This window comes from Nestor notabilis, unplaced genomic scaffold (assembly GCF_000696875.1).
Source record: "Nestor notabilis isolate BGI_N333 unplaced genomic scaffold, ASM69687v1 scaffold11578, whole genome shotgun sequence".
Lineage (NCBI taxonomy): Eukaryota > Metazoa > Chordata > Aves > Psittaciformes > Psittacidae > Nestor > Nestor notabilis.
The window spans coordinates 36,947-61,696 of NW_009938771.1; the positions used below are offsets into that span (position 1 = coordinate 36,947).

General features: G+C 39.7%; 1 protein-coding gene across 1 annotated transcript in view; it reads left to right on the forward strand.

Annotated features, from left to right (window-relative positions):
- CERS6 (ceramide synthase 6) overlaps positions 1–24,750 on the forward strand; it is a gene marked incomplete at its 5' end in the record, with an annotated part of 80,770 nt that overhangs the window by 3,485 nt on the left and 52,535 nt on the right. The window contains one exon of the mRNA XM_010019512.1: positions 22,457–22,514. Coding sequence (XP_010017814.1) covers positions 22,457–22,514 — 58 coding nt within the window. The remainder of the gene's footprint in view (positions 1–22,456; positions 22,515–24,750) is intronic.

Consider the following 24,750-nt stretch of genomic DNA (forward strand, 5'->3'; position numbering starts at 1 on the left):
CCATTGGCAGGGATGCCTTTCACTAGAGCATGTCACCCAAGGCTCTGCCCATCCTGGCCTTTGAATACATCCAGGGAGGGAGCATTCAGAACTTCACTGGGCAACCCATTCCAGTGCCTCACCACCCTCACGGTAAAGAACTTCTTCCTTATATCCAACCTGAACTTTCCCTATTTAAGTTTAAACTCATTTCCCCTTGTCCAATCACTACAGTCCCTGATGAAGAGTCCCTCCCTGGCATCCATATATATTAGTACAACATAATAATACTTAATCTGCATTGAAAGAGCATGGAAAATTAATTCTGATTAAAACATTTACGCATTTTTCTTAAAGGAAGGCTCAGACGTTGAATTCATAACTAAACACAAATAACAACACTAGTTTATTTAAAAAGACTTATTAATGTCAAGACTCAGTCCTCTAGCACTGCTAGATGTTGTTCCTTTGATGTGGAAGATCATGCGTTTAAGGCAAATTTTACATGCCTCAAATCGAGAGACCTGGTAAATCTTGCTGAGGCCATAAACAAGTAGTGGTCAAGTAGTTATGTTATTGCTGGATTAAAACTCTAGTTACACTTTTTGTTAGCTGGGAAAGAAGTGTTAGGTAGAAATGTCAACAGAAATAGAGGATACCTATTTAAGTTAGAAGGCAAATCTTAGTTCATCTTGTTTTCCAAGTTTTGTGTTGTGGGTGGTGTTGGTTGTGGTGGTGCTGGGTTTTTTTATTCTTACCAATTCTTAAATGATTTCTTTAAGAAACTGCAAGTAAAGAAATCATGAAAACACTGCAGGCCAGCCAGAGAGAGAGAGGGGAGTGTGTGTGCATATATATACATACATATATATAAAAAAAGAATTTGTGGAATATACTGTTGTATTCTTCATAGAGATTTCCTCAATATATTTAATCTTTTTCCTTTTATAGGTTTCCTAAGTATTTTTCTTAAACTTTATTTTCCTGTGGAGACATACAGGAAGGTTCATAATATGATCCTGAATAAATAATGTATTAAGGCATTTTGTTTCCTAAAGCCAAACCACAGATGAAATATTATTCAAGCAGCAACTGATACTTACTTTCAGCGTAGGACTGAATAGGAGAGAAATCAGAAGATACTGTTAAGCAAATTGCCTCTCTAGCTCAGAGAATTAGTCTTTTTTTATTACTATTTTAAAAGAAGAAAAATAAATTGTCTGAAGGTGGTTGTCTTTTAATAAACAGAGGAACTTAACTGTCAGAATGCTTAAGTCCTTTCCTTGGTATTTACAGCTGAAGTCCACCTTTCTTAATATGTAATAAAGCCAGGCAGGGTGATGTTGTGGCTAAACATAATCATCCTGTTGCCAGCAGCTGATGGTCTTAGAGTCACTAATTTTTTAGATCAGTGAAGAACAACCTGTTTCCTTCAAGGGTTGTAGCTTTTAATATAGACACTTGTCTGCTTAACTTGTAGGAAATATTGGGAGAAAATTAAAACTGTAATACTGTTAGAGCTAGCGTATTTGGGTGGTGCATTTGGCTGCTTCTGTAATTCAGGTCAAAGATTTTTGCATTAGTGCCAGCAGATTTGGGCTGACCTAGAGGTAGAATAAACTTAAACATACCGTGAAATACAGGCTTGGACAGGAAAGTTATGGGTGCTGAACTTGCTTCTTTGTGGCATACGTTATGGAAGGACCATGCAGATGAGAGCTATGAATGCAAACTGGAAGGTAAGGTCAAGCTGTAATGAATGTCATTAACTTATGCTGATAGAACTAAGCGCCAGCTTCATTTAGAGAGAGCCATTGGGCATTACTGCAATATGTATATTTAATAGTAATGATAATACTTGTCCAGAAAGAAGCAAGGTGGCATAAATAATAAGTGGATAGTTCAGGTTCTGTCTGCTTGTGGTTTGCAGAAGGTGTAGTGCGAGTTGCCTCCTCATCTCTGTACATATATGCTGCTGTGAGAATGTGATGTTATTCAAACAACCACATGTGCATTGCCCCGAGAGTATTACCAGTGGAGCACTGTGTGCCATTAGCTATCCTGTCATGCACGTTAGGTGGAGTTGTTGGCAGGTACTCAGAATAGCACTGGGAAGCCAGGGAATGCCCCTTTACCCCCCTGTTAAATGATTGTGTAGTTAAATCTACCTGTCAGGGCACTAAGTGAGGTGCTTCACTTCAGTATGTTTGAGCAAAGAAATCCTTCTGTATGACATCTGTAGCCTTTTCACAGCTATTAAGTTAATGTGGTGGCTTTTTGGATAAGAGTCTGTGTGTGGCAGCTTCTTTGGAGCTTGGGGTGACATAACGCACATGTTCCCATGACAGTCGTGGCAAGAGTAGCACTCCAAGTCTTCAGTAACTGGAGTGCCAGTGGAGAGTTTTGTAGCCCTGACAGAAAGAAATGTGCCCTTGCATAATAAGCAGGCACAGAGCAAGAAAAATGACAGTGATCCCCACCTACACCTTCAACTGCTGAGCTGCTGCTGTCCTTCCAGAGAAGACTTCAGTTTTTCTGGCAACTGCATTGACTGGCTGTGACTTCGGAAGAGAAGTGACAGAACCCACAGCGAATGTGGAGCTGCTTAAAAAGAACTTCAACTCTTTTTTATATGGAGATGATTCAATACTGCTAGAAAAAGTAAGCCTTGGGCCAAGAACGGCTTTTCCATGATGCAGAGAAGGCAGCTGTGCCAGAAGGGCTGTAGGCCATTTCTGACTGCCTTATCTGACTTCCCAAATGAGTAGTGTGGGTACTATCTGAGGTAGAGGAGCTTTAATAGGACAGAGGCTGAGAGTTTCCAATAGGACAAAGGCTGAGAGTGAAGCTCAATGATAAATACGCTTGCCTGAGATGAATGACACTTGAGATCCAAGCCCAAGCACACTAAACCAGTAACTTAATGATCAGATTGTTCTTGTCCCTGATTTCTCACTTTCTCAACCCCTTTCCTTCTTTTTCTTTTCAAGCAATGTCAGTTCTGGACCTAAACAGAGTTAAACATGGAATAATTCCCTTGCTACCAGCCTTCGTCAGATGTCCTTGGCATTAGCAGATGGTGGTATATGAAAGAAAAGGCAGTAATAAAATCTCTTGTCTGTAGATTCTGGTTTTGCCACAGCTTCGTAGTGAAAATAACTTGTTAGGAACCTTAACCAGCAACTAACCCATAGAATTTTGTATGGCAGTCTGAAAGACAACACCATTTGATTGTCAGAGCTGTGGAGATCAGTAATGGTGAGACTTCAGTGGCATCGCATACCTGCTTCAGATTTCAGATGTTATAATGATTAGTACCTATATGCAATGATAATTTCATCTGATGATGACTCATGATCCGGTGTTAGTCAGAAAGACAGTGATAAATGGGATGCTGAGGGTTATTTTACTAACAAGTCAATGGGTTGTTTCTCAGGGATTTGGTGATTCTGACATGAAACTTGGAGTTAGCAGCAGTGTGTTTGCAGTTGCTAGGAAAGGCATCCACCTAGCATAACCTCAGATCGTAATGCCCAGGCACTTAGCCTAATATTAGCTGCAGGGGAGAGCTTTTCCTTCTCTTGTGGGAATATAGGCAGTTTGCTCCTTCCTTCAACTTGAAAGGTGCATAATGGAGAAAAAAAGTGGTGAACTGAGTGTGCAAATTGGCCTTTTTGTACTGCCATGCATTTCTTTTGGTTTTTGTTCCTTTCTCTCTGTCCCCATGGCACAGTCTAACACCAAGGAAAGACAAGCTTTCTCCTGAGCAAGAGCAGTAATACTCTGCTCTTCATGTAGTGCACGAGAATTCACAGAAAGTGCACTATCTTGAGTCTTTTCTGAAGCTTGTGTGGCTTCTGCGTTATTCATGGAGAGTATCTGCAGTAATTTACAATGCTAAAAATGGTTTCTGGAGAGGACTATCAGTGTATTTATAGGCAGGTGATATAAATTGGATCAAATGCTCTAACAACTATGCTGGAGCACAGTTCTAGCACAGAGAAAAAAAAAAAAGTGTCTGACCACAAATAAGTTCCCAAAAATGCCTTAAGGAAGAATGTTGCATCTTAATTTAGTGGAATGGGAATTCCAGGCATGGAATAATCTAGTAGGGAAAAAATAGGGAAAGGGCTTCAAGGTGTGCTGGAGGCAACTGGAAGGATGTAACTCTTGGAAGACCATGAATGGTGACTTTGCTGATGGCCAGATAGCATACAGGATCCAAGAATGTCTTTGTTGATGTCTGATGAGTCAGAAAGCCAATGCAGTAGTGCCTTCCAAACCACTTCCATTTTCTTCCCAGTTTTACTGTATTGTGCTGCTGCTCATGCTACTAGTACGTACCTGTTCTTCTCCTTTCTTGTCCGGAGCAAAGTGAAAGAACCTGTGATGCCCTAAGGTGTTGGCCTGGGACTTTGGAATGTCATCAGGCTCATGTCTTGTCCATCCTACAGCTATATACATTTAAGCAAGCAGATTATCGGAGATGTTTAAATGGTTTCGAAGGAGTGGCTGGCAGAAACATATGCCTAAGAGAGTTTTTTGAGTTTATGCAACAGTCTGCATGTGAAAATATGGGAATGTGCCAAATGAAGAGCCAAGATTTATTCCTGCCTCCCCCATTCTTCTCTAGAAAAAGCTTGGATACTAAAGTATCTGTAAGTGGGATGGCTTTTAGTTTTGATGTATGGGAGAGGAGTCTCTGTCTCATCTCCTAGCCAGAACATATTCTTTTTGCTAAGAAATTGAAACTGTGTTTCACTGTGTTTATGCATGATGCTTTTAGGGAGATTTTATTGATCTGTAGCTATATACATATGTGTGTGTGTGTGTGCACGTGTATGTGTATAGATAGAGACAAACATACACAGGTTCTAGTTTGGGTGGTGGTTTTTTTTTTTTTGCTTGCCATGCACATTTGTGTGAAAATTTTAGGGGCAGTTTGCAACTTCTTGGCCATATTGCTTCTCTCAACGAGCAGAGTAATTCTACGAAATTTTACTGGAAAAATAACTATGCAATGGAAAGAAATCAACACAGCTGCTTGGTTGTTGAATTTCTGAACTGTGGTAATACAAGTCTTAACAAAGTGCATAAAGGAATTCATCAGTCTGTGTTTTGTGTGGAACAGTAAAGCACTAGAAAATAAATAGGTGTCAAAAAGCTTCTAGCTCTGAATTTTTAATAGCCTCAGGCCCTCTTAAGTCAGCTTCTAAAATACTGCTGAATACAATAATCTTTTAGATGCAAGCAAAAATATGTGTGTCCTGGGTTCAGCTATCCATTTAATTCTGATTTGTGAATAGTAGCTGGTGCAGTGCTGTGTTTTGGCTTTAGTCTGAGAATAATGCTGATAACACACTGATGTTTTATTCCAAGTTGCCGGCTGGGCTTGAACCACGACAATGTGGTAAATGGTATTATGGGTCCATTTAATTCTGATTTGTGAATACAGGTTTTCAGCTGCCTCAGAGCTACATGCAGTGGAGGACTAATCAGTGTTTCACAACCAGAAAAAAATCCAAGGGGATAGGTCTGTGCTATGTGCTCTGGGGCAAGTGTGATAGTTACTGTTCAATGGCCATAGAAATACCAAACCTCCCCCATTTTCCTCTGCTGTTTTCCATGAGGCAGGAATGGCTATTCCTTCTTGCTGTCTCACAGGTATGAGGCATAACCTCTCTTCTGCTGCTCTGATCTGTTCAGGAGATCTAAAGCCCTGGTACCTCAGCTACCTGCTTAGTGAAAGAGAAGCTGCACACCTAACTAGTAGGCTGATTGCTATCATAATTCTGGATTTTTTTTTTTAACTGGGCAGATACTTAGTTCTGCTGCTCCTTCTTGTATGTCTTGCAGTGTCTTGCCATGGGCTATGTGCTGCATCTGGGTGTTCCTAGGACAGGTGCTTCTGTTGACAGATAATCGTAGAACAGCAGGCTCTCCTGAAAGAGAAAGCATCAAGGAAAATCCAAAATTTCTGGAAGTCACTATGAAATAGCATTAAATTCTGCAATGAGCATAGAGTACTGGAAGCCTCTAAGTAATTGCCGTGATTTCTTTCTTCTGGAACACTTTGTACTGAAACTGTTAATAGGACTAATAAATGTTTAGGCAGGTGAAAAAGGTGAGTCATTTGCATATTTTTATTGCTGATCCTTAATAACTTTTCAGTATTTCAGGTAGCTTTCTGTGACCTTGAGTGAAATATTCATTGGTGCTTCACAGAAGCAATACTGGAGCTGCTGCTTTATATTTCTGATAGTGGGGTCTGAAGAACACAACACTGTGTGATATCATCAAGGAGTGGGAAGTGCACATTTGTGTACACCTCTGAGTCTGGACGCAGATTTTTATTTGAATTTTTTTTTCTTTTCCTTTCTCCTCACTATGGCCTTAAAACAAAGGGCATTGTGCAGGAAGAGTAAGAGGAAGAGTATTCCTTCAAGAACAATAGCTGGCTTTACAGCCAAGAGACTGCTTTTGCTCTGGTTAGGCAATAAGGTGGTTTCCTCAAAGCTGCTAACTCAAAACACCACTGTGCTAAACAGGCCTGTAAAGGGAAAGCCACAGAAGCTGTTTTTCTGGCTGTGACTGACCCAGTTTCTCTGAGTGCCAGTGTCAAGCTGAGAAGTTGCCCAAGCTAACTTCTTTTAATCTAGGGAAGCATCAAGTCAAGCCTAGACAGTGTGAACACAGATTTTTCTTTAATTTCACTCAGTGAAGTGTAGGAGTTTGCAAAATAAATTTTGAGGCAAGATTTTTTGTTGTTGGAACCAATTTTTTATTATCACACAAAGAAAGAGTCCCATCCTCAGTTTTGATTTTTCCTCCTCCCCATGGAAAGTCCTTATTGGCTTCTGCTCGTTGCACTTGAAAAACCAGTAAAGGTTGAGTCTGACAGCCTTCATCAGAAGTAAAGACCACTTCAGTGGTGTTTTCTAAAGGTCTTTATTGATTACTTTTATAAATTTCTTTTCTTTACTGAATGTCATGTAACTAAGTAATGTGTATCTTTCCACTAAAAGATATGGGAACTTCATGTCAGTGAATCCTAGTAACAGTATGTCATAAAACTGCTGGTGAAAGTAAATTGGTGGTTCTTAAATAGCCGTAAATTCCTTGTAAAGCAAGAAGTGTGTTCTTGTTTGATTTTGGTTTTAACCACTAGAAGAAGGGAGTCATAAACATGCTGTGTGATTTCTAAACTAGAAAGGCTAGAGAAAGAACAGCTAATAACAAAATCGGATTCTTGGTATTAACGACTTGAGCGGTTCTGTTATTATTTTCATTGTGCTAAGTGTCTCTAAAAACAGCAGCTTGAAGATCTCTGCTCTCATCTACTTGAAACAAAATCATGTTTAAAAAGAAAGGGTAACTTTTACCTTCGCAGTGGAACCAAAGCTGGAAAATAAGGGTCACTGTCACGCTTCGTTTTGCCCCAGGCAGTCTCATCTCCCATGGGCTGCACTTCATGAATACTGATTTGCTACTGGACTCCCTTCTGTGGTGGTGTTGCTACTTCTTGCCAGAAGGGAATGTAGGCCCTATTGAAAGGATAATTCATTGAAAAGATAATTCACTCCAGGGTTTCCTCCAGACAGATGATATGGATATAAGATTTACCAAATCTGATTCTTCCAGCTGGGATATCTTGTTATCCAAGCAGAGCTAGTGCCTCCGCATTGTGCCGTAGGGCAAGCAGCACATTTGGTGTCAGGCTATAAAAACACCATTCTGGCAAGGTGCAGTGCATCAGTATTAGTGTTTCAGAAATGTGGATCCTTCTTGCAGAGATGGAAGAAAAGAAAGGAGGGGAAGGGGCAGCAATAAAAAACCTCCCACAAATCCTTATGAAGTTTCAGAGCTGTATTTCGTATGAATGTGAGACAGATCCTGGGCACATTTTATCCAGTGTTGTAGCCCAGGGCACTATGGATATGAGCCCATCCCAACTAGTTGGTCTCTTGCAACCTTGAACTCTGTAAAATGTCAGGGTAAGGATTCATACATCAGGTGATACGGATTTAATGATGTGTTAGTGTAAGGCAAGGGGGAATAACAAAAGCTAGCGCTTACGCTTCTTGGGCAATGCCGTCTTTGAAGGGAATAGACCTGTTACTGGTGAAACCTATAGAACTGGGTTGCCTGGCACTATTTCCCGTTGTGCTGCTAGACTGGTGTAAGCAGAACAAACTGTTCCATTGCCATTTTTAATTAAAATTTTCATTAAATGTAGTATGACAATATGGTACTTTGCAGATGCAAATAGCAGCACAGTGACTGTAGATGCTACAAGGATTGTGCAGATCAGAGAGACTGTGGAAGAGAGAGGGTAGTCTTAGTATAAGATAAAAGCATATGGAGATGATTACTTGTATAAAGAAAATAAATGGAGAACAGCATCTGCCTATCTCATTGTACAAGAACAAGGAGGCATTAAATGAAAAAGAAAAGGAAAGGAGCATATTCAAAATTGAATAGTGAAAACTATTTTTCACACTCATGAGTAATTATACAGGATTTCATGTTTCTGTCATGGAATTCATTGTTTCCTGAGGCAATGATACAGATAATTAAAAAGATTGTTTTATTTACTTGGGCAACCAGATTGTTTGGTATTGTGCTGGTAAATAGATATATATACTATGGATACTATATATATATATATATACTATATGCATGTAGTATGTATACTATATATATGCAACAGTTTGCTTAGAAAACTGTTGCAAAGACTAATCTTTTGTAGTCTTTAGCTATGAAGTATCACGCATGCTGAAAGTGAAGTACAGAGGTAAGGAAGAGCCATGTGAGTAGATGGCATTTGTGGCATGAAGAGCATAGCAGGGAGTAGGGCCTCAGATGCTGGCAGATTTGCAATGCAGCCTGGCAAGGGACGACATAGTTTTTCAATGAGATGTGGAGGGAGTTGGAGTTTGCAAAATTGTTCCAGAGCAGGGAAGATGTGACCTTCAGTGAATGCAGGAAGAGTTTATTATAGCTGCAGGTGGTAGGGAAATTGAGATGAGTCACAGATGCCAAAAAGGAGACTCTAATTGAAGTCATCTAACAAGTGGCAGCTAAAGCATAGGGAGTAGCAAAGATGATCTGGCAATTGTTACCTATAGTAAGCATGTAAAATACTGCGATTTTATCACAGTACTGTAAGAGGTACATCTAGTTTCTGGGGTTGATACATTCAAGGACCTATTATTCTCTCAGGAGTATTGTATCTAATACCACAGAAAAGGAAGAGGGATGTGTTTGAATGCAGGGCCTCAACAGAAGTTAAAAGAGAGTGAGGAATTTAAACTGAGACTCGGGTTGGGGAAACCAGTGCTGTGCAAAGAGACCTGGAGTCAGTTTTGGATATGTAAAGCTAAGACAGAAATCTTGACCTGTTTTACATCAGGATAAGATGTAAATAGCTCGGTAGTATGTACATTACAGATTCCTTTGTCTGATACCAGGGTAGACTGAGTTGAATTTGTTTTTTCCTAAGCCACATGTGAGTCAGTGCAGAATATTGATGCAGCTTTTTATTTAGTGTAAATATGCTTTTTCTTATGAGGTTGTTCAGAGCTGGTTCACTTGTGGCTTCCCTGTGCCAAGAGAAAGGGGGTAAGACAGTACTAGTTGCCTTGAGTTACACAAAATACAGTAATTGGTAACCTGAGTCCCTGAACACATGAATGAGTTAGTGGCTGGCAAGCTGTCCACCTTTCCAAGTTGCAGGAACAAAGTGCAGCCATCAACTGCAATTTTAATTCTGCCCCAACACTTGCTCTCTGATGAATCAGGACTAAACATCTTGCACTTACCTCCTCTCCAAAACACAGCTTGCTCAGCACTTGTGCTTCCATGAGCAGAGTGTGGGCAATCATACCCAGCTGCTACTGTGTGGTTTGCTGAGGGTTTATGCCTTCAGCTTTGCCTTTCTGAACGATCTGTTCTGAATAGGCTCTGACTATTCACATTTCTTTGGTGTCCAGCCTGAAAAAGTAGCTTATTTATATATCCTTTTATGATTATATCATGCACTTTGGTGCTGTGGCATGCTTGTACAGGCTGGCTCAGGCTGTATTCAGCAGCATAGGCTACTGTTACAGCTGTAGTGAGCAGTAAAGGCCACCTCCCTGACCTTGTGTCCTTGCCCTCCCATTTGCCCTGTCCTGTGCAAGACAGCTGTCTGTACAGCTGTTTTGTAGGGCAGCACACTATACTTACTGGGGTTAAAGGTCACCCTGCATAAAATCATGGGGTGCTTGTCACTCAGATTTTTCTGTTGTGGGTCTCAAGGCAGTCACATAAGTACGCTAGAGTACTGTTGCTTATGGTGGTGGGAAATACGCATGCATCCAAGTAACATGGGAGGCATGAGAAGTACTTGCATCTGGTGTGAAAGCTCAGGTTTTGGTGTGGTGGAGGGAAGAAGGGGGGAAATTGCTCCAGCCACCTGTCTCCTTCTGATGTGGCAGGGTAGGAGGACATGGTGTGGTGGAGCAGGGCATGGTGTGCCATGCAATGCTGTATGTAACTGCATCGCTTCCTGCTGCTAGCTCTGTGAGTGCTTAGATTAACACTGGCTGAGCAAATGAATGCTTTTCTGCTGAACAGCTGCTCCTGTGGCTGTGTTTACAACCTTTATCTAAGTCTATTATTATGTCTTAATTTTGAATGGTAAAATACAGGCTCTGGGTCTGTTCTTGTTGCCCAGATATCCCACTGCATTAGAATGCTGAACAGTCTGGTGAAGGGGAAGGTAGACTTCTTGCAAGTTGTTAGTATGCTGCTCAAGAGACTCTAGTTAGTTTGGGACTGGTATGAAACAGATCCCAGAATTGCTCAAGGTTGGCAGTTTGCCACATGATTCCTTTGCTACCATATCTGCCATGCTCCTGTGTGAATCTGGTGTATGATCTCTGTTTTCTCTTTTTGGGTTTGGTCTCAGGATGTCTCTGTGCCCAAGCATGGGATTAAGGGGAAATGAAAACATAAGTTAAGTGTCAGGAATCAACAGTCCTGTTCCCATGCTGTTCTGCAGGAGCAGACAGGCAAAGATTTCCATGCCATGTCCTCAGACCATGCTCACTGTATTTTTAGACCATGCTGTAAGCACTTTTCATTTTGCATCTTATAAAATTTCCCTCTTCCCTCAAATTGAATTACTTAAAACTTTGAATTCCCTGCCCTTGCTGCCTTCTGTGACACAGTTTATAACACAATTAATAAATTTAAATTAACTCATGTGCTGGTCCTGCAAAGACACCAGCACTTGACATTATCCACTGCGCATTAAGCAAGGTTATAATAAATTAACTGGGTTTCCATTCTCTTGCGACTTGTGTATGCTCATCATTATTTTATGTTATGGAAATTAAATAATTCTTCCCTAAGCTCTAGTTAATGTGAACACTAGTTCAAAATTACAGTGGCAATATAACAGTTAAAAGCAACTAAAGGAAAACTGCAAAAACTGCAGTAGCTACTGCTTTCTTATGTTTCCCACTTCTTGAACTGTCTTCATTATGGGAGAGGCTGATTGCCTTCTTCAGTCAGCGTCAGCTTTAAAGGAAGTTGCCAAACACTGCAGAGAAGTTGCTTAGAGATGAAGGAACATGGAGGCAGAGCTGGGATTTTTCAGAAGAGCCACAGGGGATATACAGCTACGAAAGCAAGGGCTCAGTCTGGGATGCCACAGACATCGAGACTACTTTTGATGCTTAGTAGATGGGATTCACAGGGCTTAAACTGACTCTTGATTGTTTGAGGAGCATCTTCTGTGAATTCAGTACAGGGTTTTCTGCAAATTTCTCTCTCTTGTTCTACTTTTGAAGCATTGGGCTGCTGCTTCTTCACCATTTGTTGCTGTGTTTTTCTGTGATGCTGATCTCTCCTAAGTGGTAGATTTCAGGTACTGATACCTCTTGTTAAAAATATTTTCTTGCTTTTTTTAATTTCTCTTAAATGAAACTTTCCAATAATAAAACTAGTCTTGCCCAAATAGAATAGCAAATAGTGTAAAATAGTTAATATCTATTAATAGTGAAAGTTCCATTTCCTTCTCAGATCGGTAATGGTGCTTGTCAGTTCTTTATTTCGTCAGTGATATTGGATTTAAAAGCTGAGTGGAAGAGGGGAAAGACAGCAAAAACATTTCTCCCCTTTCACAACATGTTCTGCTTTTTTCATTGCTTTTATCCTGTAGGTTTGGCATTTGCTTCCTTGATAGGCCTTACTGGTTACTTGTGTAGTTTTTGCCTTGTACTTTTCATCTCCTTACTGCTTTGTCTTTTACTAGAAATCTCTCTTTTCTAAGATGTTCATCTTGTTACCAATCCAACCTATGCTTTTGTTTGACCTATTACATATTCGCAGTATGAGAGTGACATGAGCAATGTTTACTTAGGCTATAATAACTTTATGAAATGCATTACAAGCAGGTATTTTTTCATAAAGAGTCAGATTCAGAATAAATTCTCCATTCTTATGTGGATGCAAATTTTTTGATCTTCAGTAAGTGTAGATATCAAGTTCCACTATGATTTTAATTTACAAGAGAAAGAGAGGTGTGAACAAAATGCTAATTTAGGATACCCTTCTTAAGCCCATTTCTGTTGTCTTCAGAGTTATTAGCTTCTTTGCATGTGTGGCACTAGCAAACGGTGTTTGCCAAATTCACCCTGAATCCATACAGATTTGGCCCAAAAGGAACTCCCCATTTTGTAGCAGGTTGTTCTTTTCCACAGGAGACTACAAACTGCACAGACACAGTAGTCCAAAACTATTTGGTATCTTTTCCTATTTCAGATTTTACCAAAAGAAACAAACTTGAGTATGACTAGTTCTCTACAGGTTGCTAGTCCCAACCAACCTGTATCAGACTAGCACTCACTGAAGAGTAGTGGCAGAAAAGTTTTATTTTATACATGGCAATGAATGATTTGGCATGCAAGTCCTTACTCGTCTCTTCTTTCTCATATTTATGTTGTTACACAGTTTTATCTAGCACTTTATTACCTTTCATTTTATAGGTACATGAACTACGTATGTCTTGTTCAGAGGCACAGAGTTACAATGGAGAATTAGCTTCCACATTGTTTAGTATTTTTCCCTTACAGGCATTTAACTAAATTGTTTTCTGCATTAAGTTGTTCAATAACATACTTTCATGCTTTTTAGCAAAAGCTGAACTGTGTATTTTCTTCAGATGTAGATGATCTTAAGGTCCTTTCCAACTCAATGCCATGTATCTGCTCCCTCACTTCCCCCTCCATGCCTCCCGGTGGGATCAGGAGGAGAATTGGATAAAGTTAAAACCCACGGGTTGAGATAATAACAGTTTAATAACTGAAATAAAGTAAAATATAATAACAATAATAATAATAGGAAAAAGAGAGAGACGAATAAAACCCAGGAAACACAAGTGATGCACAATGCCATTGCTTAGCACCCACTGACCAATGCCCAGCCCATTCCTGAACAGCAATCATCCCCTCGTGGAAAACGCCCCCCAGTTTACATACTGAGCATGACATTCTGTGCTATGGAATAACTCTTCGGCTAGTTTGGGTCATCTGTCCTGGCTGTGCTTCCTCCCAGCTTCTTGTGCCCCTCCTCACTGGCAGAACATGAGAAATGGGGATGTAGTTGCTGTGCATAAACCTAATGTATGCTACACAGCTAGGGCAGTTTCTTCAGGGAAATGGAGAAACAACCCTAACACCTGTCCCAATACTGTAAAGATCAATACCCACAAGGGATCAGCATCTGCTTTAGCAGGCTAATAATCAGTCTGAGACAGATGACTTAATGCTGCAGGAAAGTAACAGTCAGCATGAGAAAAAATGGAAACCGTTAATACAAGTTGATCACAAAACCTGTCACAAAAGTTGCATTATGCATATATATTTGCCGTCATGGCTAGGACAGCATTGCTTGGTGAAAAGCAGATGCAGTCTGGAAGTTTTTGTTCCTCTAGAACTAGAAAAGAGTGGGACAGTGAGTGGCTGTTGTGGTATTCAAAGAGGTGCTGAAAGGCCATGTTTGTAATCAGGCGACTTGTGATATCACTCACTAGTAAGAATGGAGACTAGACATCCAGGTTGAAAAGGCTTTGGGTCAATTTTCTCTCCAAGACTTGTCAGCTGTGTGCACTGAACATCACTGATGAGAAACAAGTTCTGTTGATCAGAAGACAGGGAACAAAATGGCAGCAACACCTATGCGCTTTTACCATAAGCTTTCCAGATAGTAATACGTCTTTTTAGGGCAAGATTTGGAAATGCCAGTAAATCTCTGAGGCCTTATCAGAGCTTTATTTCATATAGCCTGTGAAGCACCCAGAAAAGAACAGTTGCATAACTGTTAAAGCTATGTAACCTAGAAGGAATTACCAAAACACCTATTGTATTATGCATCTTTTCTGGTCTAAATATATAAACATGCTTTATTATTTATAAAACTACATCACTTTAAAATTTAGTACCTTGCTTCCTTTCCTTTTTCTGCACAACTAAATTTTGCTCTTAAGACTTTGAGAGCTGCCATTTTGAGCGTACAGATTTAGGACAGGACTGGTCTCAAGTGGCACTGTAACATTAAATATTAAATAGCTGATTCAAACTGCAGCCAAGAGGAAAATCAGATGACAGTCAAATCTTAAGCCAGAAAATTGAAGAGGAAAGCAATAAAGATTTCTCAATTTATCGTACCTGCTACTTTGCACATCTTAGTGAGCTGTGCATAACTGTCTCCTTCATTAAATAACTTTTGCTTAACCACAGTGCAGGAATTATTTACCATTTGAATGGTTGCTCCAGTTTAACTGAAAGGCAGTGCCATGCCAAAAAAAAGCAAGAAGATTTTATTATTTTTTTTTTAATTAACATTCTTTATATCCACTTGCATCTGCCAGACTTTGCAGAAAACCAGCAAATTATCATTACATAGATCTTGGGAAGCAGCAAATTGGAGCAGTGGGATTATTGCCATCAACCATATTGTCACACCAGTAGCTTTGTATAAGACTAGTTATCAGTAATGGAGATAAGTAAAGATTTAATGGAGGGTTGAAGGTGAGTTGCACTTCTATACAGTTTCTGAACCAATCAAAGGTATGCCATGGGGCTGTCCTGTGCACTAATTGTGTTTCTGATCTGGTTTATGTTTGGGTTTTCAGTGTAGAGGTCTCATGATCTAAGCACATACACATGCAGGATTTAATAAAGCATTTAGATAATTTTAAGAGAGCTTCATTAGGTGAAGGAGATCATGAGATTGGCACTTAGAGTAGAAATTAGGCAGGAGAGATCTCTGAACATTTTCAAGTGAAAATACATGTCCATGCGTACCAGGCTGAGTGCTGAAATTGTGCCACTTGGACTATCAAATTACCTTACCCTGTTCTGTTTTATTGAGTTCTGTTTGGAAAAGCGTTGGAACTCTGATTTTCTCAATTATGTAAAAAGTTGATGTCTCAAAAGAAGGTAGTGATTTGTTGCTTTACTCTTCTAGATAGTGATGCAAGCTATGAAGCATTAATTGTCATCCACCAACTTCCTGACAATCTTGTGGAATAGCACTGCTCACTGCTGGTGTGTGTTAGCGCTTTGATCGGGGAAGGCAAGCATCCAAAAAGATGGCTCAGAGTAAAACACAGCAACACTTGAATTGTCATGTGCCTGATATAAAAGCACAGTTTTGTACAACTTAACTAGTGTAAGATCAACACTTGTGATACAATACAAAAGGTCTTAAGTCTAAATTAGTGACACCATTATATGTTCAAGGTACTAGTAGTCCTCCTACATTTTGGATGGTGTATTTCTGTGGTCTTTCTTGTACTTTCGCATTGTTTATTGCCTAAACCCAATCATTCTTGTGGGGATTTGTTGTTGGTTTAGGCGAGAAGGGTTGCTGTTTGTTGGTGGGGATTTTTTGACTTAAAATGGGAGCTACAATAAGTCAGTAAACAATGTCACAATATGAAGTTGATCCAAAAGTTCAGAGTCCATTGGTTTTGGGATCATCCTCTAAATAGGTCTCCTCTAGACAGAATGTATCCCTCTGGCTATGTCAGGAGCAGCAATAATTGGATTGAATTCCCTTGAGTGAATCAGAAAGTTGAAGGCTCTGTTTGTGTTTGGGGGAGCAGAAAAATGCAGTGTGAGGGTAAAACATGGACTGCTTCAAGTCACAGTGGGCATGTGGGGAACTTAGCAATGCCTCCCATTTAAAAGAAATTTAAACAATTCAGTATCGTTTAAACTCAGCCTCAGAAATGCTCCTTTGAGCACTCTCATAGTGAACATACTCTCCACAGCCACAGGAAATCAGTCTCACTTAGTGATTGCAATAGTCCAGCTACATGCTTGCCCAATTCAGCCAGGTGTGGGGATTAAAATGGAGAACAAGCTGCTTGATGGCAGTTAAAGACTTGTCTTCTCCAGAACCATGGCCTGCACCTGTGAAGTTCATGTTAGGCTCAGTTTGGCTTTCAGGCCAAAGCCTGAGCCCAGAGGTCTGCCAGCAATTGCCAGGAGTTGAGCAGAGGGTGACTGAGAACTGTAAATCTGAAGTTTTACCAAAGTGAATTTCCATGGGGAAAAAACTTAAGGAGTCTGCAGTTTCTCTGAAAATAGTTTTCAGAGCCAGTTTCTTTGACTGCGGGCAATGTGGTGAGGCCATAGCCAGTTGCTAAATGAGGGGCTTTTTAACATTAGCAGTTTTGAAGTGTAGCATTCTTACATAGTTTTTTGTGGCCCTGACTGTAGCAAATCAGTGGCAAAAGCATTTCTGTAAATAACAGCTAGAATTCTGGAAGCAAAATGGCTGTTAAGTTTTTAACATTGTGCATTTATTATGTTTCGTGTTTGCTTGTCAAAAATCAGATGGATAACTTTGGATCCTTGCACACCATTGCTGGGCAGCAGGCACTGGTTTGGCATCTGAGCTGTAAGAGGTGTGCGCTGCCAAGGTATGCTGCAAAGCTTTGCAAGGGTGCTTTTGTTCACAGCCCGGCTGGCCGGTCTTCCTGCAGAAGAAATGGAAGAAAGGGAAAACTGCAGGAGCAGAAAACTGCAGAGGGACCTTGTGCCTTTTCAGCCCCTTTCCTTGGAAAGAAGGAAATTTTAAGGACAGAATTTGTCAGTGTGATGAAGGGAAGGGAACCTGGTTAGACATATGCATGAAATCAGTAAAGTGCTTCCTCAAGTGTGCACTTAAATAGTTTTTGTGGAATTGAGCATGATGGGGTATACCAGGTGACTTGGCAGGGGCTCTCCAACTTTTCCCTCATTCTACTGCTCTGTATCATGCTGAAGCATCTTTAAAATTTCATTAGCAGCTTGAAGTTAAAAGGCTTGAGAGATTAAGAAACTGTGCTCTGGATCAGGAATGCACTCATCACATGTTGAACAAGAGCAGTCAGATCTGTTGCTGCACTCTTGAGGGGTTCTAGAGCATTTGTTTTAAGACTACATTAGAAAAGGATATATATTTTTGTTACTGAAGAGTCAATTTTCAGCTTGACTCTTCACTGTAGTGTATCGCGCTCATATTTGAAACACTGGCTTTGTGATCACCAGCAGAACCTGAAGGATTTGCCGGAGGGGTCTTACGTAAACAGGTCTGATTTCCCTCATTCTGAGCTTGAGCAGACCACATGCAAGTCTGTTTCAATTTTTAAGTCTTACAGGCATGTTAGTGCAGGACTAAAGTGAGCCTTATAAACCCTATTGTGAGCAGATAGATCAAGTCTTCCAAAACACTTGTTCCTTGAGTGCTTTCATAAGGGTTTGCTGGATTTAAATTAACCTAAAAAGTCTTTGAAGCAGCATGCTTTGTGTGTATGTGGGTCATTCCAATTCTGTCTTTATACAACTGACTGTAAGAGTGGTTCAAGTATGAGGGCCAGAGCAAATTCTCACGAAAGAGAGCAGCTTCAGCTGTCATCATCTCTCGGATAAATGTGAGTTGATGTGGCAGTTGCCCACAATGGGGTGCTTTACCTAGTGGTCTCCATTGTATCGCTTTAATAGGGCAGCGAGTATTGCTGGGGAGAATAGATCTTAGTATAGATCTTGCCTTGCTTTTCCACATCTGTTGGGCTCTGCTCCTAATCTCATCACTTTAGAGGAATTTGTTGCTCTTCCTATTGCAGACATCCAGCTGTGACCCAAACCCCAGTGATCTGGGGATGTTCATCATGAGCTGGTTATGCTCAAGAAGGACCTTGGAACCAGGATACCAGAAAGGGTTCTAGAGAGGGTTTATGCCAGTGGCCACATTTTCCTTTCCCTGGGGTCTGTGACTGTTCAGACTGCTCAGGCTGAGAGCTTTTTCCAACCGTGAGAGCTGGAACTATTACCTAGGACAAGTTAAACACCCATCTTAATCAACTACTACTCTGTGAATTCAGTTGGGAATGAAACTTGATAATCTCACACTTAAAAAAGATGGCCTTCGCTTCTATGATGTCCTATGCAGAGAGAAAGACCATTTTGCATAAGTTCGCAAAATACTAAGGTGATTTGGACACTGGGATGTACTGTAAGTGGACTTGATTCCTACTCATAGCTGTTTGCCTCCACTTGCATCGCTTCATCAGTGGGCTGCAGTGAGACCCAAAATGAGACATAAAGAATTATATGCTGTAGATTGTGAATGATGGATTTCTTTAGAGTACTTATTGTAAGAGAATTGAATTGAGAATTCATCTTGGAGTAATCTTGCTGGATGATTCTGCATTGCATGAAACATTTATCTCATACCTTCTGGCCTTGCCTGTATGAGTTTGAGTGAATAATGCAGCTTCATAACCTAGTTCCTTTCCCTTTCCTCCGTATCCTTCATCCCAAGTCTTGGAGTATTTTCTGCTACACAAAACAGCTTCTCAAGAAGAGATTGTCCTACACAGGACAACTTCGTCGCTAAAAAAACCTTCAGGAGTGTGTGAGAGATGTGACGGAGAACAAAATTGAACCTATGTTTCACAAAGCCTGACAGATGTTCTTACTGCAAGGCTACCGAGTAAAAGGCTGAGGAGGAGTGAGGACTGCTCATACGCAAATAAAGCATCAACAGGGTCTTAGGTTACTGGCTTCCTGCAGCAAAGTAGAGAAGTGAGCAGAGAACTGAGTGCTAATTCAGTTCCTGGTATGGTCAGAGGCATAGTGATCTATATGTGACCTTGTGCAAAGGATTATTGGTGTATCTACCATTGAATTTCTGACAGCATCCAGCTGACAACTACAGATAGACTCCTTGCCTTTTTATTTTTTATTTTTTTTTTTATTCTATAGCTGAAGCTGAAGGCAGCAACATCCCTTAATTTTGACCATTTGTTGTAGGTATATTTCTTCTGGTTGTAATGTCTCATAAATGTCACTCATTCTGTACATGGTCTTAGCCTGATTTAGTTTAATGTGGATTTTATAGATCTCAGTGTGTGTTGATTTGTTGATAACAAGCATGTAGTTAATCTTTGTCTTATTTATTTATTTTATTTTAAAAGAGAGCTACAAGTTGAGTATATCCAGTTGTAAAGGTCGTTGGTGTTAGCAGTTAATGTGCAACATTTACTAAAATGTTGAACGTAGTAACTTAACTAGTTAGACCAGATATATTCATTTACTATATAATGATAAATACTTTAATAACTTAAAATCAATTTTCTTTCAAACCTTCATGTGATCATCTATTTGACCTTGCCCAGTGGACGTTTTGCTCTTAATTGCAGCAATAAACCACCTACAATTAGTGGTAAAACAATGTGGGAAACTCCTTGGACTTCCTTGTGTGGGATTGAGATTCCAGTTGGGGTACTGAGGCAGCAGAATTTCCCTTTGAAGCCCACAGGAAGGCAGCTAGCTGCCTGGTACAGAGCCATGGAAAGTCCTTTGTAGCTCAGCTACCACTGGAGTTAGCTGATTAATGATGACAAACATGCTGGGGGCCAATTCCAACTTTGCTTTGTTTTGAATTTTTCTTTATTGCAGTTTGACCAAGCGAGAAGTTTGTTGAATAGGTTTTGAAAAAAGGGTTTGTTTCCCTACCAATAGTACTTACTTTTTTAAGAAGTTAGCACTTTGAGCAGCTTTGTCTATCACCCAGTTCTGAGCCTTTACCTTCTGACACTCAATCCAAGAAGACTTGTTTGGCAGGTTAGAGAAAAAGAGGAAAGTCGACCAATAGCATATATTATCATATACTTGTATGCATATATCACCTTTGTAGCATTCGGACAGCTGGAGCAGGCTGTCTTTGGGAGCCCCAGATAATACCTGGTGGCTCTTGGCTCTGAGTTTTTTTCAAAGCTCCAGGAATTCTCCTACAGGGCAGACTGTGGCTGTAGTACAGATCTGTGGCACTGGCAGCACTTTGGAAAGTGGGTGGAAAGTTAGACGGGGAAATCGGTGTTTCTGAATTTGCTTGTTTCAGGTAAAGGCTTTTTTATTTCTTCTGAGGAGACAGCTGCAGCAAATGCTTCAATCGGAGTCTTCCAGATGACTGGAAAATCCCTGAAACCCACTATCTAAAATTTAACATATTTTGAATACTTTAGAGTGCCTTTGAACTCCTCTGTGGAATATTGCACCTCCCAACAGCAAGCCACAAATGTCCTCAAATATGGTATGCATTTTGCTTGGAGAAATGTGAAATAAAGGTAATAGCGAAAGAATTTTTAAAACAAGAAAACTCTTTGTGAGGAATCATAACTGCTCACACTTAAGAATGAAATAAGGGCACTGGGAGTGTGCAGCAGTGAGATTAAGTTAGGCAGTTTTTCCCTCCTAATAGTTTTATTTTCAGCAACAGTCTTCAAACTTTCACTAGAAGAGGTATGTAACCCTGAAGTTAAATTACAGGTTTCCTAGCAGTAGGACCAGCCAAATGAGAAAACTGCTGCCCAAATAAAACCATCCTTCATATTGTAGTCCTTGCTGTTTCTTCCATGTGCACGATCTGAAGATTTCTACCAGCACAATTAACATTTTGCCTCCAAAATGTTTTCAGCATGAAAGCTGAAAGCCATATAGCTAAGTGTGAATGAATTCTTGAGGGGATTGGTATTTGTATCATATCAATTGAAAAAATTAATCTCTGCAGTGCTGTGGAGGTTACAGGATAAGAGAGTTTCTGTTCACCTGAAGTACCACTTTAAATCTCATTGATGTTCTTATACTCTCCTGTACTCAACTTGTCAGAAGTCCATTTATGTATGACACAACTTTCTTTCTAAATACTTGCAAAAGTAGCTTTGAAGAGGAAGGTTTGGATTAACCTTCTTATACATAGGAGCATTTTCAGTTTTGAAAACATTCCATTAATGTCTGAACATTCTTCAATGCCTGTTAACTGTAACCTAATAGTTTTCCCAGTGGAGAGGAAGTTGTAAGTATTGTAAAATACGTAATTGAAGATGATTCATGCTGTAGTATTGCCTCACACTAAGGAAGCTAAATCTCATCCCGCTATAAGCTTTATGAATAGCACCTCACTGGTGTTTCTCAGGCATGTTTGTGTATTCTTTCCAACCCTTGGGGGTTGGTTTTCCCCTTGGGGGAAAAAAGAAACAAAACAGGAATTCCTCTAAGAATTTACATTGCATGAGGTTTTGATTTTATTTCCTCATAATTCCATTAACTCTTCTTTCCTAAGCCAGTAATGGGTCCAAAAGGTAGGAAGATGCTCTGTATGCCTTTTTTTACTGGGGAAGGGAGAAAGACATAGAGGAAGAGGAGAAGATGATTGTGTATTAAACCTCCTGATGGTTTCTCTCTTATTTCCTGTGTCCTAGCTTCTAGTTTGCCTCTATCTGAAAAGGAAAGCTAGAAGCCTAACAATTATTTCATGTGTACTTGGGGAAATGTAGAATCATCTTTATTAAGGAAATTCCTTGGAAGTGGACATAAATTGTGGATATATGCCTGTATCCATCATATCTGTCTGACACATATGCTGTCCCTAGAACCATGAGTGAAGTGCTGGAATCCACTAAGTGAATTTCAAGGTCATTGTGGATGGTGCTTTTCATTACTAAAGACTGTATTTGATGTGCAGCATGCTAAAATCACCTGTTAAAGACTTAATACAATTTTTTATTATCACTGTCCTGATGTCTAGTAACAAGTGAATTTCCTTGCAATACACATGAGAATTGTCCTCTGTCCTCCACTGCCACGCTAGTTTTCATGAAACTTAAAAAATTAATTATCCTTGAAAATGTGTTTTTTTGTCATGTTTAGGTGAAATGAGGCACTATTTTCAGAGGGCTGGTGGGAAGGTGGGAAAAGCAGGCAAATGAGCACAGTGCTTGATAACAAAAGCTGTAGAAGACCAGACCAAAATTTTGCTTCAACTTCTGTTGATGTGAACAGGGTGTGATGGTTTGGCAGTGCTATAAGAAATCATATGTTGAGCTGTAAAGTATGTAAACCTGTATCTTACAGTTAATCTCTCGTACCTTTTGCAGGTGGAGATTCACATTTTACCTCTATATATTTACCTATGGAGTACGGTTCTTGAAAAAGGTAGGCATTTCTATTACTGTACTTTCATAACACGTCACGGATTTGTTGCAAGTCTTGATGTGTTATATTTTTAAGTTTATATTATACTTATGTAAGTATAAGTTGTATTTTAAGTTTATATTATACTTATGTAAGTATAATATAAAGCACAGGCATAAAACATGCTCACAAAGAATAAAAAAAATTAATTTGCATTTGTAAAATGAGTTGCTACTGGCATTGGTAAAGAATGTAAGTTCTCATCAATACTTAATGGGGTAAAAACTCCCACAATTGGTGTAGCAACATGCCTAGGTTATTTTTTTACTTTTAATTATAAATATTAAGCTGGCAGTAAGGCTTACCAAAATATTAATCTCAATTTCTGCATCATCCTTTTGTAAATGCCTGTGGCAGAGCTTCTTTTTTATTGACAAACAAAACCCATTAATGTTTTAGAAAATGCTTTTTATTTGCCTGTTCTTTGTCTGACATACTGTGGAAAGAAGTTTCCGTAGAGTTTCCCATCAATACTGTGTTTCTGGTGATCTAAGTAGAGAAGTGTGTTGATAGCTTCTAAATACCCTGGTGTAGGTCTGTTAACCCTGCCACAGATGGTAATATGGATTTATGGTGCAAATTATTTTTTACAGTGTGACTAGTTCTCAGAGCTTTTGTGGAAGTCAGGCCATATTTGTGCAATTCTGAGAGATGAAATTAGGGGGAATGTGTGGCCTCAGTGTGTTCATGTAATCTTACAATCTTTGTTTTGGACATAAAATAGACACAGAAAATGGATCCTAAATGTCTCTGTTACTTTATAAGTAAAAATAGTATTAAAAAAACTTCATCATTTTTATGGTTGTAATTCTTGAGGCTGTCCCAGGTGCCAGGTGCCTTTATGCCAGTAGGAATGGAGATATGCCAGTCCAGAAAGGGCACATCGGAGCCTTCTCAGCTATTTAGCAGTAGTCAGCCCCAGAGGAAGTATGTGCGCCAGTCCTCCGAACAGACCAGGCAATACGTAATGTGCAACCTCTCACTGCCTCCTTGAACATTTACACTTTGTGTGTGCTTCATCCATTAACGTGCTGTATGGTCATGTTGTAATACTCTGTTTTCTGCCTTTGATTCTATCCATGTCTTTGGTATGAAATACAAGAATAGTTTTAATAAGCAATCGTCACAACCTAAAAAGTTACTTGGCCTGCAGGTGTGTAGAGAGCACAACTGTGGGTTCATAGGATTCTGTAATACACAAGGACACTGAGGCTTTATCCTCTGAATTTCTCTACTTTATTACAGATTACCACAAATAATCACCATTAGCAAGTATCATAAAATCACTACTAGAAAGCATACCTACAATTAGAAACAGCAAATCTCTTTCAGTACAAAGAAAGTATCTGTTCTAGGGAAAACTCTGAATACTAGCATTTTTAAAGACTAAGAAGAATACAGTAAATGCACGCTTCATTACAAGCCATTGTGAGCTGTTTCTAAAGGCTGAGCTGACAGGCAAAGTGCAGGGTGTCTTCCTCCCAATTCAGCTTATCACTGAAGTTTGAGGAGAGCTGGCTGACATCGCATGGTTGTTTGAACAAGGTATACCTATACTGTTACTTGCTTAACAAGGATCAGCTGTGTAATTTTGATGTAATTTTAACTTTCAGTATGTTTAATTTTTCCAAGAAGAGCTTGTTCATTATGTAATTGTGTATGCATTGTTAATTATTCATTTTTACACAGTGTTGCAAATGAGTCTGGCAGCATTTTATGCTATTGTCATTATTCCAGTGTTCTGCTTTGTATACTCAGGACTTTCACATGGAAATGCAAATCAACAAAATTATGATTGTGATTGATTGTATTTACACCGTCTCCCTAGCAACGTTGTGTAACTAAAAGAAAGTACAGGCTTTTTGCTGTTCATCAAACACCAAAGATTTTGCTGCATCCACTTGAGGGGGGGAAATCTGGGTTTGCAAGGAATAAAATCCAGACCCCAAAATCTGGAGGGGATGCTTCTTTCAGAACTTCGTTGCAGTACCAAAGTGGATAATGCTTTTTAATTTGTCTTGGTAGTCTTAATGGAATAGTTTCAAAGAAACACTTAATTGCTTCCTCAGGAAGCTTATGGAAAAAAAAGTAAAACAATAAATTTTCTTACAAATTTGGTTGAAAGATCTTCCCTTCAAAAAGCCATTTTGCCTGGAGAGAAAGTTCATCTCATAGTCAGTGGTGTCATGCTGTGCTG